Source organism: Balaenoptera musculus, chromosome 12, assembly GCF_009873245.2.
Source record: "Balaenoptera musculus isolate JJ_BM4_2016_0621 chromosome 12, mBalMus1.pri.v3, whole genome shotgun sequence".
Lineage (NCBI taxonomy): Eukaryota > Metazoa > Chordata > Mammalia > Artiodactyla > Balaenopteridae > Balaenoptera > Balaenoptera musculus.
Window position 1 is genome coordinate 10,434,380 of NC_045796.1, and position 19,379 is coordinate 10,453,758.

Below are 19,379 nucleotides of genomic sequence, written 5' to 3' on the forward strand. Positions count from 1 at the left end.
CAACTAGAGAAAGCCTGCGTGCAGCACCGAAGACCCAACTCAGCCAAATATAAATAAAAATAAATACACTGTTAAGTTAAAGAATATATAAATATTCACTTATTGTTCACTTACAAGCAGTTAATCAATCAGTCCCTCAATCAGTGATGAATTAAGTGAGCAGGTGGGGAAGGCAGGCAGGTGGACAGGCAGGGCCGAGGCTACTCAGGGCTGCTGAGTCTTAGACTGGGCTCTTTCACCTACTCCACCACCACGCTGCAGCTCAGCAGCAGGAGCGACAATACCAACGCCAACAACAGGGAGCGTGACAGCCACTGATGTTGGTCGTTCAACAGAAAATCAGAGCGCCACCAAGCTCGCCGCCACAGTATGGTGAACCGAGGAATGGAAAACTTTATTATAAAGGGGGTAGGGCTGTAAGAAAATATGCTTCCTGTGGGTTTTCTGTTTATCTGCTTTAATTTGATACTAAATATACCAGTACCGTAAGGTAGCAGGTGAGCTGAAATAGACTGGGGAAATGCGAGGCAGAGCTTCCCGCTGAGCCACTGTACCATTTACACAGTTGATGAAAACACATTGTAGAGCTACCTAGTATTTAGCCAGGTAACCCACAGTCACCCCCCACTCCCACGTTTATTTTCATTATAAAAAAATTATCGGCATACGGAAACAAGAGAAATGGAACTCTTGCTGTCTAACGTAGCGTATAGATAGGATATTGGAATAGTTCACAATAACTTTTGAAACCAGATTCCAAAACTTAATTATTTTTTCCATGTTAGTGTCATATTTTCAGAGTCTAAAAATGTTATATATCCACCAACAGCACTAACAACATGTTCCTTCTAGCATCTCATACCACTAAGGAAAACAGCTAACGCCAACATTCACAAAGCTTTCGAATTTATGAGCTTATGGATTTACTGCATGTTCTGCAAAATCTTTACTTGGAATAAGCAGCTCGTAAAGTTTTTGAAAGGAAAAATTATAGATTATCTTGCTTTGTGTAACAGATATCTGAAATACATATGAAATACAATCTCATTTGTTAATTAAATGGTACTATGCCCAACATTTAAAAATTTGAGATAATTCATTTTTATTTTGCATTGCTCTGTAATACTTGTGAAAGCCAAGGCTTTGGGCTTTATGTTTCTCTCTACTCAAGACAGTATCAAGAAAATCATGTACCCCAAACATCTAAATACAGCAAAAGTACTATTATTTAAGGGATCCCAGAATAAGTACTTCCATAAAAATATTATTCACCATTTTTCTGTATGCTTTTCAAAAAATATTCATATCATGCCTCAATTTCACAGGACTCAACTGCATCTGGAGGAGCGCCAACAACATTTGGCGCATGGATGCCACTGGAGAGCTAAAACAGGCTTAGATGGCTACGGTCTCGGGGCTACGGGAGTGCTGGGGGCTGGTACCCACGAAGAAGAAACCCACCCTGGGTGTATGCTAATGTCAGTGAGAACTCTCGGTGACCTCGTCCATCCTACAGTTGTCGATACCACTTCTCTGCTTAGTTCTCCAAGATTATACCTAATTCCAACCCTCTGCCCAGCTCCAGACATACACTCCACCACTTATCGCCCTGACTTATCCACAAGTCAACTCGGGATTTCCTTCTCTAGCTTGTTCATTTCCCAGATGTCCACACCACACGTAGTAACAGCCAACCCTATTTCCCTCTCTTTCCCAACTTCCCACACTCAGGTGGTAACATCCTCACCCTCTCAGTCACCATCACTTGGTTCTTCTCCCCACGTTCAGTCCATCAGCACACCCTGTTGTTTCTACCGCCCGACATACATACCGGGTGGTTCCACTTCTCGCTCCCTGCTGGGGTCTGACTCCAACCCATCACCTCTCCCTGGATTATGACAGTGGTCTCCCCATCTCCACCCTCACCTCTCTCCAATATGTTCTCCATAAATGTCCAGTTATTTATTTATTTTTAACAAAAAACCCAGTCACCTCACTTCCTGCATAACACCCTTCAGCATAAAACCCCAAACTCGTCAACATGCCTAGGAAGGCACAAAGGCTCTGCCCTGTCGGCCTCGATGTGCTTAGCCTGCCCCCTGCTCTCTGTGCCCCAGGAGCCTTGCACCTCCTCAAACACACCAGCTCCCCTCCTGCCTCGGCCTCCGCAACTCCTGGCTCCTCCCCGACTCACTCCCGTTCCCCAGGTCTCAGCAGATAACTGACAGCTCTTCAGGGCCCTCTCCTCCCTGCCACCCTCCTTAGGAGATGCCCCTCCTTCCATGACCTGCACCCAACATCATTGCTCTTTGTGTCCTTTCTTGCCTGTTTGTTTCCTTCCTTCCATCAACCACCATCCTTAATCATATATATGTGGTTTAACTTACTTTTTGTTTGTTGTTTGTAGACCGTCAACTCCACAAGGCACTGTCTGATTTACCAGCATTCTACCTGGCACTCAGCCCCATGCCCAGGTCATGCCATGACGACCATGACACCAACTCCAGGCTGCGCTGGGAGCACGTTTGCTTACAGTACATACTAGTCACTCTTCTAAGGGCTGTGTTTATGTGCATTAACTCAATTAATCCTTGTGGCCCATTATTATCCCAATTTCTAGATGAGGAAACAGAGGCACAGAGACGCTAAGTACTGTGCCCAAGGCCAGAAATTTAGTAGGCTGGGGGGCTGGGACTCAAATATGTCTCGAATGGATCAGTGAATCAGTCACGGGATGGCAGACAGAAGAACACCCTCTGGACCAACCCTGCACAGAGGCCCCTCGGCATTTACCTTTCCTCATTCCTCCAAAGGGGTCCTTGTTGGGCTCGTAGGGCATCCTGCCCATCACTTCTGGCATGCTCATGCCCTGCTGGTACGGGGCGCTCGGAGTCATGGAGTTGCGTTTTGGGAACGATGAATCACTTGCGTCTGAGAATGGGTCGTGCACACTGACTGTACTGCTTCTGATAAGATGAGAGACATGAAAGCTTAACGACAGAGCATTAGTCACCTCCAAACACTTACTGAGAAAATAAGCCAACCTTGAAATCTGTACCTGCAAAAACCATCCAAAGTAAATCATATGAATAAAACTAGTGGTAGTTAAATATTTAAAAACTCACTACAGGGCTTCCCTGGTGGCGCAGTGGTTGAGAATCTGCCTGCCAATGCAGGGGACACGGGTTCGAGCCCCGGTCTGGGAAGATCCCACGTGCCGCGGAGCAACTAAGCCCGTGAGCCACAATTACTGAGCCTGCGCGTCTGGAGCCTGTGCTCCGCAACAAGAGAGGCCGCGATAGTGAGAGGTCCGCGCACCGCGATGAAGAGTGGCCCCCGCTCGCCACAACTAGAGAAAGCCCTCGCACAGAAACGAAGACCCAACACAGCCATAAATAAATAAATAGATTAATTAATTAAAATAAAAACAAAACTCACTAGAGAACACAATTGCCTCTCTCTATACAAAGTTTGCTTCAGAAAAATGAAAAGATAGACAAATCTGATTTTGTATGGCTCACAGAGATGTTTCAACGTACCTTCCACCTTGCATTGGGGTCATCTGTCCATGAGGGGTGGAGGCCGGAGTAGGTGGCTTCAGGTCACCTGGACCCTCTGCCATGGAATTACTGCCGGTTGACTGGGGAGTCTGTGGACCTTGCAAGGATCCTGAGTTAGCTGGTGGTAGTAGTACCAAGAGAAAATGGGGGGGAAATCTAGAGGTTATCAAGTAAGCTCATCCTTGATAGTTATTAAAAAAAAAAAAAAGTAAAGAAAATAAGACATCATCTTATGTAGAAATAGTAACAATATCCATCGCTGGTAACAATGTAGTAAAATTAATTGCTCTTACACTGTTTACAGTGAAAATTAGTAAAAGCTTTCTTTGTAAACTATTTGGCAACACACTTCAGATGTGAGCCATAAAATATATTTATACCTTTTGACTGGGTAATTGCCTTATCCCAAGAAAATAATCCAATATAAAGAAGGCTTTCCGCAGAAAAATGTTTATTTCAGTGTTGTTTATAATGGAGGTAATCTGAATATCTGAGAATAAGGAAAAATGGGATGAAAATTTTGGTATATCAATTTGATGGACTATTGTGCTGTTATAGAAACAAATTAGAAAAATTATCTGGGTCTTAGGCAATGAGAAGTGTTTACGTTGTAAAGCAATGATACAAATTAATACAGAGCTTTATATCATTTCAGTGCCTTCTCAATGTCTGGATATGTCTATGCTGTCGTTAATGTCATCTTTAGAGCTATGAAATCATATTTGTTATTTACAGAACACAAGTCATATTGGTTTGGAGTTCTTTAATGTCAGTATCAGAGTTACAAGACTTGGCTTTAACTATCATTACATTATAATAACAGAGCGCAGAACTGAGCAGATCTTTTAAAAACTTAAGTGGGATTCTTGCAAATAATTAACCCCACCTTAAAACATAATACTTTAAGGGCTCTTGCTTTATCATTGATCACAGTCTTTAGCATGTTAGGTGTGCAACAGATACTGGTTTCACTTATTAATTAAACAACCACTAATTGAATGAATAAAGTGTTTGCTATATTGTAGGCTGTTTTCTACAGCTGGATGCACCAAAGATGGAAAAAGACAAGAATCCCTGCCCCCATACAGTTTACAGTGACTACTTTCAGAATGGTAACCCTAACAAACAGAATTAATGGCTGCTTGTAAACAATAATATTGCATATATTATTATCCATAGCTCCTCTCCTATGAAGTTCCAAAGGCTCACCACAGCTACCACCACCCACACTTTAGAGGAAATGGAGTTGAACAAATCACTGGAGACAATGGAGTGTGCTACAAACGCGTAAGAAACAGCAGTGAGCCTGTCGCTTCTCCTCAGAAAGCCTCCACTGAGCCCAGACTTTGCTAGCGAGGCCAGGTCTGCCCGGTCCTGGGTCCTGGCCGTGTCGGGAATGAACACTGACGACTATGCTAGCCAACGGGGATCGTGTTCCGTAACATCTCCCCTGGGTGCCTAGGGCTGGAGTGACTCAGGGACGTTCTCACAGGCGTCAGGAAGACTAACTTCAAAAGTAGGTATCTTCTTAGATGTAGATACCTTAAAATAAAAACTTACCAACTCATGCTTACAAACCAAATTTTGGTAAAACCCTGGAAATGCATATTTAAAAAGGAGATATAATAAAAGAAGAAAGTAGAGTCTTTTACAAAAGTATAAAGATAACCCTACACGTATGACTGCGCCGTAGAGCTGGCAGGAGAAGTAACTGGTTTCTTAAATCAAGAAGCAGATTGTACAGCAGCCTGTACATCTTCCTTGGAACACGGCTCACAAGGCTGTGATTTCAGAATGACCCTTATTTACAAGTATTCACATTTACAGCTAATAAGAAAAAAAAACAGGAAAAAATTCTCCCCTCTTGCCAGTGTGTTTTCCTTTCCTTTTAGAAAAAAAAAAAAAAAAAAGAAGGCAGCCAGGAGGCTGGCTCTCCAGGATATCCCTACCTTGTGCCAGAAGTTACAGATGTATACTCGAAAGTAAACAATGCAAAGGTTACTGAAGGTTAAGTGCATCCACAGACTTGAGACTGTACAGCCAGACTCCTAGCTGGGAAGATAATTTACACAGCATGAACCCGGTGCCCCAGTTCTGGCTGGGGTTACGGGAAGTAGGGTGGGGAGAAGAGCAATAGCTGATAATGTCTCAGGTCTACAGTGACCAGAGGTCACCCAGAGGGCACCTCTGTTTATAACCCGAGCCCCTTTCTCATTTATCTTCCACTGAGGATTCCCTAGTTGGATCCATGACAGGTTCTGTGACATCACCCGTCAGCTAATAATAGAAATGCAGTCAGCCACCTGCCAGCAAAGATGGATGGGTTTTTGGTTACAGACTTACTAATTGAAAGTGGAGCTTCCTGCCACCTCCCCCCACTCCTCCCAGGCGGGTCCCCTCCCCTCCCCTCCCCCACTCTGGCTTACTGGCGGCCCAGGCCACCTGGGGAGGCGATTCCTGTGGCTGTTCATTAGAACTCCACAAACTTTTACAGTCTGTTATAACAAGAGCCCCACCGGCACCTCAGAGATGCAACCATACCCCCAGTCCTTGCTCAGGTTTCATTCAGGAGCCTTCCTTTGGCTCACTGGCTCTAGTCCCCGGAAGACACAACCTGGATCTCTGGCATGAGAAACCACACAGCCACTCAACAGTGAAGATCCTGGTGCAGCCCCCAGGGCTAAGGGGCAATACGTCTCAGGGGCTGACAGGACTGAATTTCAGATCCGTATCAGCTGCATCAAATCAAAACTGGAATACAGAGGGATGACTTAGAATGCTAAGTCATTAGCACTTAGGATTTAAGTTGGTTCGGAATGACCATTTGAAAAAACCATTTAGAATGTTTCTTAGGAATCTTTTAGTTGTTTGCCTGGATGTACTGGTAAGGAATAAACTACAGTTATGTTCTTATGGGAAAAACCGACTTCGAAGAACAAAAACTTTGGTTGAAAATTAGTTTAAAAAAACTTTGTAGTATATGAGGCCCTGACGTGGCAAATACCTGGGAATAATTTGTTTCCCTTCTCTGACAATAAAAATGTTTCAGAGGCATTTTCCTTAATGATAGGTCTGGAATCAAAGAGGCCACAATCCACAGATGCTGGAGGAAACGCCTGGCTTTTGGTTGAGAGGCTGATGCTACTCACTGCCCTACTGCCCAGTCCGTGTGTCCGTCTCTCTCGCGGAGCGGCGTGCAGAACACGTGAGCCAAGCAGACTGGCCCCGTGCACCCTGCCCGATGCCTTCCAGGCCTTGCACCGGCTGAATGGCTAAACTCAGGAAGCTTTCCTCCCCTGCTTCCTGTTTCACAGGACTTGGGCTCCATTTGGACCACTAAGAAGAATGTATTATCAGAAGTGCATCTGCAATCCAAGCTCTTTTGTGCAGTTAAAGCGATAATGTTGCCATAAAAACGGTAGTTTAAAAAAAAAGGGGGGGAAAGGAAAGAGCTGACTGTTAGGAGAACAGGCCCTGTACTTTCTGAACTATCTATACCTCAGCAGGATTTCTTGTGCTGAAGCTGATGCACACTGGGAGAGCTATTCTCCATACAGAAGTGCAGACCATTCAGTGACATGAGTTCTTTCCTGGCAAATAAAATATACCTTTAGATCTTTGCAGACATTGCCACTTTGGTCCCTACACCCCACCGGGTTTTTATTTTGGAAAAATGGTTTCAGAGCTGTTCATAGGCAGCTTGTTAATGTTGTGAGATTTTCGAAATTAGATTTCACAGTTTTTAAAGTACACCATAACTGGCAAAGGCTGTGAATCTTTAAGGGTGGGGGTTAGAGAGCAGGACTTCTCTATTTGTATTTAGAACCAACAGATCTATATCTAGGTATGCTCATTACAAGTGCACCTTGGGCCTAAAAAGTATTTATTTGAGATCTCTAAGTGGCCTTAGATATTAGCATCGCCATCCAGATGTCAGCTAGAGGGAATAATTAAAGGAGAAACAACTCCTTTCTTTGGCTCACAGATACCACATCCTATGTGTAAACAGTTTACCTATTGCAATGCTACTTTAAACACAGGTGTAGTAGGTACGTGTAGCTCTCTAATGCTAGAGCCAGATGTCTGGGATCAAAGGTCGGTTCTTCCACTCACTAGCAACAATGGGCCAGTCTGCTTAGATTATTTATTTATTTATTTATTGAATTTTTGAATTTTATTTATTTTTTATACAGCAAGTTCTTATTAGTTATCTATTTCATACAAATTAGTGTATATCAGTCTGCTTAGATTTTATGTGCCTCAGTTTTCTCAGGGATTTTAGAACAGTATCTTTATCACAGGGCTAATATGAAGGTTAAATGATAAAGCACTTAGAAGAGCGTCTGGCACACTGTAAGTGCTCAAGAAATACTGGCAATGAGCTATGATCATTTGACTGCAGAAAAGCCTCTGCTGGGGGAAGTGGCAGGTACAATCAGCCCCATCTTGTATGTAGGATAGTGTGACTAAGCGTGGACCATCCCAGGGCTTGGACACAGCCAGAAACAGACAACAGAATGATCAAATTTAACTTGAGTGAGGTCACCACCCAGAAGTAAGGATGATGCAAGTTTCTTCCCATCTCTAATATCGTATTTATCAGAATACAATGATTCAGTAATATCAAATTTGAAACACTAACAGGCAGAACAAAAGCTAGCGGGAGAGCTGAAAGAATGGCAGGATCTCCAACAGTTGGGTGAAGAGATAGGAGAGAAGGCAGGTATCATCAATATGATTTTGCTTATGAGAATTTAAGTGAATCACCATTATTCCTAAGCAGTATTTTAAGATTCCTGACCTTGGGGTCAAAGTTAACTGGACTACTCTTTCTCAGAAATAGGGCTATATAGACCTTTATCATGACAGTTTGCTGAATTCCCTACAAGCAAAAACTTGCTTGGCAGGGGACATTAAAAACTAAGTCCAAATTCCATTTTGTTAACGTACAAATCGGAGTGTCTCTGACAGAGGCAGAGCTGGTAGAAGCTGGCTGTTAAATCTGCAGGGCGGCGTTTCCAGTATTAGCACAGGTTATTGGGGAGACTTATTTTGACGGTTAGATGGAATATTTTAAAATAACTGTATAAGGAATAAAGGTATAAAACTCAGAATTCCAGAGTCTACTTTTGACTAAAAAAGGTAAAGCAAAAGAACAGTACCTTCAAAGACAATACCCCAAATTTTATTCTTTCTTCCTTTAAGCACTGCCAACGGGGTCTAACTAAATAGACAAGACAGAACAGAACACCCCTGGCTCTCTAAGATCCCAGTTTGCTCTGCTTGCTTTACTCTGAGCGGCCTTCTTAGAGCCTGGGAGGGGCTCCATGGGGGCGGGGTCCCCGGCTCGCCCGCCGCTACCGCTGCAGCACCACCACTTACCAGGAGAGGGCGGCTGGAGCTTGGGCTGCTTCTTGGTGTCTCCCGTGCTGAAGACTTCCGGCGGGGGCTCCTCCCCTCGCTCAGTCTTGCACTCAAAGGCAAACAGGTACTGAATATACTGCTTTTTCAGGGAGCTCGCTGCACTGCTTGAAGTGCCAACATTTAGGTTGGTTGCCAGCTCACGCCACTTCTTGTTTTTATTAACCTGGCAAAAAAAAAAAAAAAAAGGCAGGATCATTGGTTTGCAGCAAAGTGGCTTGTTTAAAGCCAGGAGACAAAAAAAAGCACTTAATGTCTTGGTTTAGTTTTTTTTTTCTTCACTTGCCTCTTTTAACTAATGCTCATTACTCCCACTCAGTAGTGCACAGACAGCATTTACAGTTATAAAACCATTAAGGAACCTGCTGATAGCTACATAAAAAGCATTGCTCGTGGAGATTCTTCTACCTGGTGCATCTTCTAATGCCTCACGCTCTTCCAGAGCTGGTGCCGTCCGGGCCCAGCAATTTACCTCAGAGCAAATGTACGCTTTCACTCACACTCATCCCCATACCACCTCTTATCTTAAAAGAAAAAAAAAAAAAAAGGTGTCTAAAAACTAATATAAGAAGCAATAACAGAACTATTTTGCAATTTAAGTGTTTGAGCCTTAATATGAAAAACAATATCTTCTTCCAACAGCCGCAAGCTTCCGGAAAGATGAGCCTATAATTTCGGTCCGCGCCCAGCCTCTCACGAGGCTTTCTTGTGGTGTTGGGTGAATAAGGCCCCAGCCAAATGACCCCAACTTAAAAGCCCGGCCGAAGCCAGCAGCCCTGTCTGAGCTGTGGAGCCACCAGGTCGCCGACGTGGCAGCACCTGTGGGCTTGGGAAGGGCTGCACAGGACTACCCAGTGTTCCCACTCACACTTCGGGTGGAGGGAACACAACTGCAAAAAGAGAAGAGAAAAAACGAAGGAAATCCTCAAACGTTATAAAAGGATTTGAGGAATTATTTTAACCTTTTGATTCCCACATGGGAACACAGCTACATGACGTCGACACACGAAGGAAACGTGAAGGCCTGCCAATACTTGGGGAATATTTTGCCTTTAGACGTTTCCTGTGTTAAGTAGCATAGGTTAAGGGGACGGTGAGTTTTAATGAAATGTTCAATTTTTGGATTCAGACTTTCTCACAAAGCTCTTCATGTCCATTTACTTAGTACTAAATGGTGCATGATAAACCACGGAATACTCTTGGGAATGCTTAATGCCATTTTTGTTACTTAATGCCAGGCTGCCACAAGCAGGCTTGCAATTGCTTCCCAAACAGTAAGCAGAGCGCTTACTGAATGCGCTTACTGAAGCAGAGCACCCTGAATGAGCTGACCTATCTGTGGCTGCAGCACCTATTCCAACCGCACCTGATGGCCACCAGGTAGAGCGCAAGACAGGGTGTGAGCAACAACGCTGCCAAGGAGCTCCCCACTGTGAATCACGGCTACATTCAAGCAGCTTCATTAGCTAAGCCAGCAGAGTCCTGCTCACAGACCCAACCTGGGAGTACACACTACTGACAGAGTGAGGTGTCCAGACCGTCCCTACGCTGCTGTGACGGGTGAAACCCGATTGTTTAGCGTCCTGGGGATTCTAAAAAAAGCTGTCAGGGGGTCTAGGTGTAATGAAAGAACGGTCAGGGGAGTCTATGCCCATAGGAGAAATGTCAGGGGTGTCTAGGTGCAGAGAGGAAAGGTCGGGGGGGGGGGTCTATGCTCAGAGGGGAAAGGTCAGGGGTGTCCAGGTACAGAGGGGAAAGGTCAGAGGGTTTAAGTGCAGGAGAGAGGTGTGTATCCTGACCTCTCCCTTCACTGACCACCACTCACACCTGGTCTGCATCCTGTGATTCACCATCTGATCAGGCAGTCTGGAGTCAAGCTCTGATTGCTTCAGTTGTAGGCCTCAGGTCTCGGGTGGGAGGAGGCACCTCAGGGAGGGCTGAGGACAAAGGCCTCTCCTGCATCCCCAAGAGCTGTGTGGCACCGAGACCAGGGTGGGCCCTCAGTGATACCTGTGGATTAGATGACCTGCCTTTGGATAGTGAGGCCCTGCACCACCTGAGGCCCGAGCAGCTGCTTTCACTGATCTGGGTGGGAGCCCAGGTATTGACAGGTTTTAAATCCTCCCAGGTGATGCTAATTAACAGCTAGGTCTGAGAACTACAGGCAAATGAAAGGGCTTGCGTTTTGCAATCAGACAGACCTGGCCTCACCACCTAGCCTGAGAATCCCTGGGCCACAACATTGTACAGTCGGCCTTCCGTGTCCCTGGGTGATGCATTTGTGAATTCAGCCAACTTCAGATTCAAAGTATCAAAAAAAAAAAAAAAAGTCCAGAAAGTTCCAAAAATCAAAACTTGCATTTGTACCAGCAACTATTTACATAGCATTACATTTTATTGGATATTATAAGTAATCTAGAGATGATTTAAAGTATACGGGAGGTTGTGTGTAGGTTATATAAACAAGGCACTCGAGCTCTGAGGATTGTGGTATTCGTCGGGGTCCTGGAACCAATCCCCCATGGATCCCAAGGGACGACTGTACTTCATCTTGTTACATCTCTTCTTCAGGGCTGATGACCTTGCATTTCATGGGTATTGAGAAAAAAAGTGACAAGAAAAAGCACAGTGCCCAGAACGCAGTGGGCACTCACCCCTTAAGACACTTTCCCCATTCTACTTCGGGACATGGACACATAAACCAGACTCAATGCTAAAAACTGGGCTGAGACTAGGGTGAGGAAACTGTGGCCTCTAGGGTACAAAACTGAAAGGGGAAGTGCAGAGGAGGCATCTGCACAACCCCAAAATGAGCGCCTTCTGGAATTCTGCACTCCGGGTGCCACTTGTGCCCATGCCAGTCCCAGCCCTGTGAAAAAGGGACAGCACTGGTCTTCTTGTCGCCCAGGTACAGTGGACGTGGTCTTAGAAGTATGGCTTAGCTTTCTTGCTAAATTGCTCTGGATAGAGGGAAACAGTGAACTTGATTTATATCTAATCTAGACAATTTAGTCATTTGCAAAACATTTTTATTTTCTATGAAATTCTGACAGATTCAGTAGAATTCTGGAGCTGTCAGGGACCCGAAAGCAAAATCTAGCCCAAATGTCTCATCTTACAGATGAGGATTGAGATCCATATAAATGACTGAGGTCACTCTGCGAGTGGGCAGCGGATCCAGGTCCCTGGCCCCAGCACTCTCCCCCTGCAGCACATGAACATGGATCCCAGTAAAGGCGACCTTCCCAGGGGCTTCGCTTTTTCTTTGTGAGAAAAAAATTCGAGTCTGTATATTCAAAGAAAGCTGCTGTAAGAGCTTATCTATAGCATCTCCTCATTCATTCATTCATTCTCACCTGTGCCAAACCTCCAATCTCTTTAACGCAGACATAGAGTCGGAACAGGTCCAAGGGCTTCTTGCCCACCGCAGGCAGACTTGAGACCGGGGAGCCTCTCTCCTCCATGAAGGTGAGGTATCGGTCTACCCACAGCTTTCTCTCTGGCTCATTCCCCAATTCATACACCTTTGTGATCTTTTCCCCAGTGGTGGTGGATGAGCTGGACTTCTAGAGCCCAGAAGGAGCATTTGGAGATGGGGCATGGGTGGGCAGAGGGAAAGGGAAGAAGGTGAGAAAAAAGTAATGAGCTACCAAATACAAGAAGAGAAGAAATTTAAAAACTACTGCTATCACACAACAATTAGGAATGAAGGCTACTAGTTCAGGCACAAAGTATACATTGTCTTAATTAAGAATTTACTTTGACTTTAAACAAAGGGCCCAAACTCCCCCTTTTATATACGTGAAAAACAAAAAGAAAGGAACAAAAACCTTTTTTACTTTATCGATATAAGCGTTGAATCCCAGAAGGCAAGATTCCAATGACGCCTCGCGTCATTTTTAAAAACAATAGGGTGCTAGCTCATTGAATGATCACAGTGAATTTAAAATTTCACACGTAATGTTATAGAGCCCTAAAAAACTACATGGACTCCTACATTTCCTTGTCAAAATATGGATAGCCAATGTGTGTCTTCATTAAAACTAAATCATATGGAGGAAGAGCAAACACGTGGTACTTGCTGAAAAATATAAGGTAGGTCACGTGTCACAGGACCCAGTGGTGTGTGGGCTCTACACTGGAGAGCTTTGTAAACTAATGGCCAGCTAAAGCTCTGGCATTCGCTCATAATGACCTGCTTTCCCGACTTAAGATTTCTTGAACTTCTCTGCCAAGGTTAAGGGGCTGTTTAGTTATTTTAATACATTTCTTAAGCAACCATGTGTTAATCACAAAGACATGTGCTATTTCATACTCCCAGCATATCTATGGATAAATACACACGTTTACTTTCATGTGCCCATTTGGTTTATACTGATGCTCTAATTCTTGGTCTTTTATTTTTCTAACTATGTATTTGATTCTAAAATGTCAAAAGTTGCTGTTTCATAAGAAGCCCAACTGTATATTTTTCCTTTCTTTTATGTCTCTGTATTTGTAACAATATTTGTGCACTTGTAATATCTGCAACTCAGATTTCATAAAAAGCCCAACTGTATATTTTTCCTTTCTTTTATGTCTCTGTATTTGTAACAATATTTGTGCACTTGTAATATCTGCAACTCCGGGATTATTGTGCAAAACCACTTGCAAAGTCTCGATAAAGATTTCCTTGGAATAATAATATACTTCATTTAGTCATGTTTATTTACTAGGTTGTCATTTGCAGTGTACAGCTCTTATTTTAGATGGAGTTTTTCTTAACTCTTTTTCATTATATTTAGCGCAAGATAATTTTAAACATACTGCTGAAATGGGGGCAGTGGTGGTGGTAGGGCCTGAGAAAGGATGCTTGAGAATGAAACTAATCAAGCTGGTGAGTGGCAGAGGTCCCTCCAATTAACATGTAATTTTCCCAAGCTGTTCTGACTAAAATTTTAAGCCTTCAGCTTTAGAATTATTGAAGCATAAAATCTTTACATAAAATATATAAAACTGGGTAATACAGTTGATGTAAATAAAAAAAGTAGAGTGGTAGGATAAAAAAATAACGTGATCTTTTAGAATTTAAACTGATGCTGAAGCTAAAGGGCAAGTCACGTAAAAGTTACTGTAGATGAGAACTTAAAGTGTGTATCCACGTTCCCATGCATGTCTGTAAACTCACGTACATACACGATTAGGGGACATACTCCATATCCAAATAAGTTTTTAAAATTTATTTACCATATTCTCACACCCAAGGAATATCTGACTAGGAAAAGAAACTGTTCTAACACATTTTACACCGCGTTCTCATACTGGGAACGTTTCAGAAACTTTGTCATCGTTAATGAGGTAGTTACGAACAGGAGGTTTCCAAATCATCATTTTGAAACTTTGTCTTTATTGGGAGGTACGCTGAAAACAATGGACCCAATCCTTTTTTTAAAAAAATAAAAATTTGAAAGAAGAACCAGAGGAAAAAACCATTATCACCTAAAATCAATTAAAACCACCACCATGAACCTCCCCCTTGCATTTCATCTGTGAAGAACTGAGAGGAGAAGTCTGAGATTCCATTTAAAAATAAGAGATATAAAATCAGTCGTTTCAGTTTACAATCACTTCTAGGTGCTCCGCCAACATCCCGAGTAAAAGATCCAGCTGCTGTTCCGGGCCAGGTCCTCTCTAAACCCAAACTGTGGAAGGGCTCCAGGAGAAAGTTAATCGTGACCCAAGCAGTGAGACTGTGAAGTGTTTGTTCCTATCTATGAAAGGAGTGGATTCTCGTAACCTGAAACCGGCCTAAAGTAATGACTTAGCTTGACTATCCATATTTTAACTTTTCTTACCTTTCTTTGTTAAGTGAACTTAAGTTTAATTAACTTCTACATATCTCAATTTGTTCTCATAAAATTAGAAAACCTTAATGAAGATAACAGTTTTTAATAGAATTGTTTTACTTCTAGTAGTTTTTAGATCTTCAAAAATGCATTTTATGGTGCCATAATGTAAAAAAATGCATCTGTATGAAAAGAAAGTGGTCAAGCCTCAGTTTTGTTAGGTCCTAGAAGAGGCCTCCCCTGATGCCGGCTCCCTGGTCTGAATCATCATCGCAGGCTTTATTTGTCCTTGGTGGCACCTGGCCTCACAGTGCGTAAAGGCCTATGTTTTGCGCGGGATTAGCTGTCTGCCCTCCACTCTCCTGACTAGACTTTACGTTCCATGAGGCAGGAACTGCGTTGATCTTGAACCACCAACAGTGACAGCACACTGAAGGTACTCAGTACATTATTTGTTCTGAGTGAATACTCAAATGAACAAGGTCTGAAAAGTCTAGCACCATCCAAGTAAGAATTAACAGCTGATTAAAATATTCTATAAACAGGCTTTCAGTGAGTGAAGTGCTAAGTGAATGTGGACACAATCTAATAAGACTGAAAGCTGAGAAGGGATTGGTGGGCAAGTAACATCTCCATTCCCAGCTTCCAGGGCTGCACACTAGCCCATTCCCAAAGTTGGTATTTGGGTGCCCAAATAGAGAAAAAGGACATTAAGAGAAACAAAAGCCCTAGGAAATAAAGACTATACACTTTATCACTGATCAGGCTGAAAACATACTTTTTTTGTTCAGAGACGTTAATTATGATGTGACCTTTGGATAAATGTCATTTACACTCTACCCACTGACAATGGGCAAAAAAACTAGCCCTGAGGAAAGCTGGTTAACTTTTTCAGGCCACTAGCACCACCTCATATTGCTTTGGTGTTGTAAAAATTGTATCCTACTGCATGAAACAGTCGTGGAGGCAAGAAAAAGAAATGGAGATAGCTGAAAAATTACAGCAAGACATTATTATGGTGCCACAAATGTTTTCCTTGCATATAACTTAATTAAGTCTATAAGTACACTTTTCCTCAAGTCTTTGAAGCAGATTTACATTTCAGCAGTCTTTACCATATGCCTGGTAATATGTGTATATGCATGTGTATGTGCAAATGTTTATTTTTATTTTAGAATGTTTTGTAACAAAACAGTGCTGGTCCATGGCACACTGTCAAAGCACAGAACATCTTTGCTATTTAGTCCATTTCAGGCCTGCTATTAGATAGGCTTTATTAGAAACACCGTTAGGAGCAATTTTAAGTACAAGTTAAAGTTGTATCTCAGAAAGAGAAGTTAAATACTCTTCAATATATATCTGCAGTGATTTGATAGCAGAGATAATCTTAGGGTCCTTCATAACAATCTCCTTTAGTTCCTTTCTTGAATGAGCATCTCATTAGAGGGTGGTGCTGTTTTTTCAATACAGAGCAATCTGTAACACCTCCCACTACCTCAAACCACATCTCCTGCTGTTCCCTTGTTCTAAGACTGGAGGCAGAAGTTTGCTTGTAAATTCTTAAACAAAAAAATGGTTATGGTACAGGGAGAGATAATGTATGTAGAAGTATTAATGAAATCAACAATTCAGTTTTCTTTTTTCTCGTATTTAAGTAGAAAGGAGGGTTTTGATAATAGTTTCCTACAGGACTTATTGGATAGAGATAATGTGACTAGGAACTTGAAACCAATATCTCAATCATTCTTTATAATTCAGAAATCAGCAAGATGGAAATTTTAAACCTATAATATGGTCTATTAGTAGTCTTTAATAAATTATTATTCTTAATTATTATCTTAAGGTTTTAAAGATATTTTCAACCTCTGAAATCTTCCCCTCTGAGCCAATAAACAAAATGTTTTTGAAAAGTTATAGCTGGGGTTCTATCTGTTAACTTGAGAGTATCACTGATTCAAAAACACTTTTTCTATGATTAAAACAAAACACCAAAGTAGATTATGGGACCGCCCCCCCGCCCCCCAATGTTGGCTGCCTTCTGAGACTCAAAGCAAGTAACACAAAGATATCAGAATTAAGGAGCTGCACTCTCTCTTCCATTAGTTCTACTTAATCCATATTAGAAGCATTTTTCATTTCATCTCGGTTGTTGAAAAAGCGAAACATATGTCTACAAAGGAGGTAACAGCGAATATTGCCCTTTCTTCCTCTGAAAAGGAAAATGCTGGTTATACTAGAGCTCCACATGAATTTTACAAACATTTACTGGAACTACCAAGTCTTCAAACCTTCAGCTCTATCTGTTTAAACCAGCGAATGGATAATTAATAGCAGCCTCCTTTTTGGGGTTTTGACTAGATTGCCAGATTCTGCAGTTAGAGTCTTCTTCCCTCCAACTTGCTTTTCCTGAGCTGTGCTCTTCAATACATTGTCTTGCAAAAATTAGCGCATTAATTAAGCCTGCTTGGCAAGTAATTGCATGTTAAGATTTTTTTTTTTTTAAGATCTTTTGATTCCTTATATGAATGTAAAATAAAGGTTACTACAGTGCCATTCTTCTTCTTTTTTAATGGCACAGAATTAATTTCTTTAGTAGGAAAATAAAGGCCTAGCTCTACAGACAGAAGAATATTAAGGTTGAAAAAATTCCCTTATATGCACATTTCCATTTTTGTTTTTTAAAATATCGTATGAAATCAACACTTAATTTCAAGATTATGAGCAGGCTTGTGCAGGATATAATTTTTCTATCTCAACTGATTCTAATGTAGGCACACATTAATCTAAGAGTAGCATTCCAAATATTCGCATGCACTAACATTTCAACAACTTTTCTGTTAATTTCTGACAAGTAGATTGAAACAAAGCCTGGCTGATGATATGCTAAACTGTGCCCAGAGTGTAATATTTATATTTTCAAGATAGGCAGTTTTGAAATAAGATGTTTCAGACACAATAGCCGATGAAAGATTTAGGCCAAAGGCCAAACTTATCATATACTCCATGGCTGCTATTAGTTCCCATGTAAATGGACAGTTAACTCATTTTAAAGATCTTCTATAAGCGCACAATGGATTAGACATTTAAACAAAGTCATTGTGTGAAGGAGTTTGGACCCAGTAACACAATCACATGCTTCGTATAGAGACGCTTCTTCATATCAGTGGTTTCATTACCAGCGATCAACTTATGTATGATGCATACAAACTTTACTCATTTTGTTACTACTATAAAGAAAACCCTTTCATGGATAAATTATGAAGAAAAAGTCTTATAAAACAAATAAATAAGCAAGCATTAAAATAGAATTAATTATCAAAAAACCCCAAAAAAACAAAAACAAAAAACAAAAAACCAGAGCCACTTACAGGGCTTGACGGAGTCTTTGGCCAGCCTGGGCTGCTAATGCTATCACTTTCATCTCCATGAAATGAGGAGATGCTAGCAGAGCTGGGGGACATTGGGGAAGGGACTGGCAGGTTGCCGGGGGTTGGGGGCTGAGAAATACCCTGAGAGCTGTAGCTATCCTGTGGTAGAGAAAAAAAAAAAAAAAAAAAAATGACAAAGGTAGGGCAAACTTTATTTAAAATAACAAAAAGCACATCCAGTTTAACAGACTAATTTTTATATATAATAGATATATATATATATAAAGACATGTACAAACAAACACACAAAACCACACACACATATAAAAGTATTAGAACAACATTCTTAATTAGTATGACTTGGTAAGTTTGCTGGATGCTGGATAAGACCACTAAGCCACCATGCTTACTTCAAGCTTACATGGGATGCTAAGCATGGGTTACCCCTTATGAAAGAAAGAAAGGAAAAAAAAAAAAAAAAAAAAAGCTGTTCACCTTATTTATCAAATAAGGTAGGAAAGCAAAATATTAAGTATGTTGTTGTTGCTGAGGCGGCCAAAACAGGAAGCTATAAACTGAAGGCAGAGAAAATGGCTTCAAGTACCAACCAGGCAAGATCCCTTCCTTCTCCCCACCCCCGAAGCATCTCTCTGGGTGGGTCCTGTCCCTCCCACCCCTCTCCCCCAGCCACGAGTTAAATGCCATAAGAACTAGTAACTTTCAGATCCACACCATGAGGGGGGCGGGGAAAGAAGACTGCAAACGTTTCGCACAAGATGGAGGCATGCGGAAGAGAAGAAACCAAATGAAAAAAAGTGAGGAGAGAGCCACACGGCAGCTGCAGTGAGCAGACCCCACACCGCGTGCAGGGGAGAGAGGAATACCTTCGACTTGCTCTCCGGCTGTGCAGTGCCTTCTTCTTTACCATCTGCTTTGAGAGGCAGGGGCAGTTTGGATTCACCAGGAGACATCATATCTGCAAGACCCATAGATGCTAATCGAAAACAGGAGAAAGAGTTTGGGATTATACATGTGATGTGTCAGGCCGTGCTCCCGCTAACACAAGCTACTGAGTGATGGGGCACCCGAATTTCCCTCCAAGGAAGGAAAGAAAAAAGGAGAAAGAAACTGTAACTCAGAGAATACTCATTTCTGAAATCTAAGTAGCATGACATTCTGGCAATCCTTTTTCATCTTAGGGGGAA

At 42.1% G+C, this 19,379-nt stretch overlaps 1 protein-coding gene across 1 annotated transcript in view; it reads right to left on the reverse strand.

Moving 5' to 3' along the window:
- The window catches only part of ARID1B (AT-rich interaction domain 1B), a 407,354-nt gene that overhangs the window by 17,409 nt on the left and 370,566 nt on the right, over positions 1-19,379 (reverse strand). Inside the window, 6 exon segments of the mRNA XM_036872227.1 lie at positions 2,794-2,966; positions 3,540-3,678; positions 8,943-9,147; positions 12,338-12,547; positions 18,175-18,333; positions 19,059-19,168. Coding sequence (XP_036728122.1) covers positions 2,794-2,966; positions 3,540-3,678; positions 8,943-9,147; positions 12,338-12,547; positions 18,175-18,333; positions 19,059-19,168 — 996 coding nt within the window.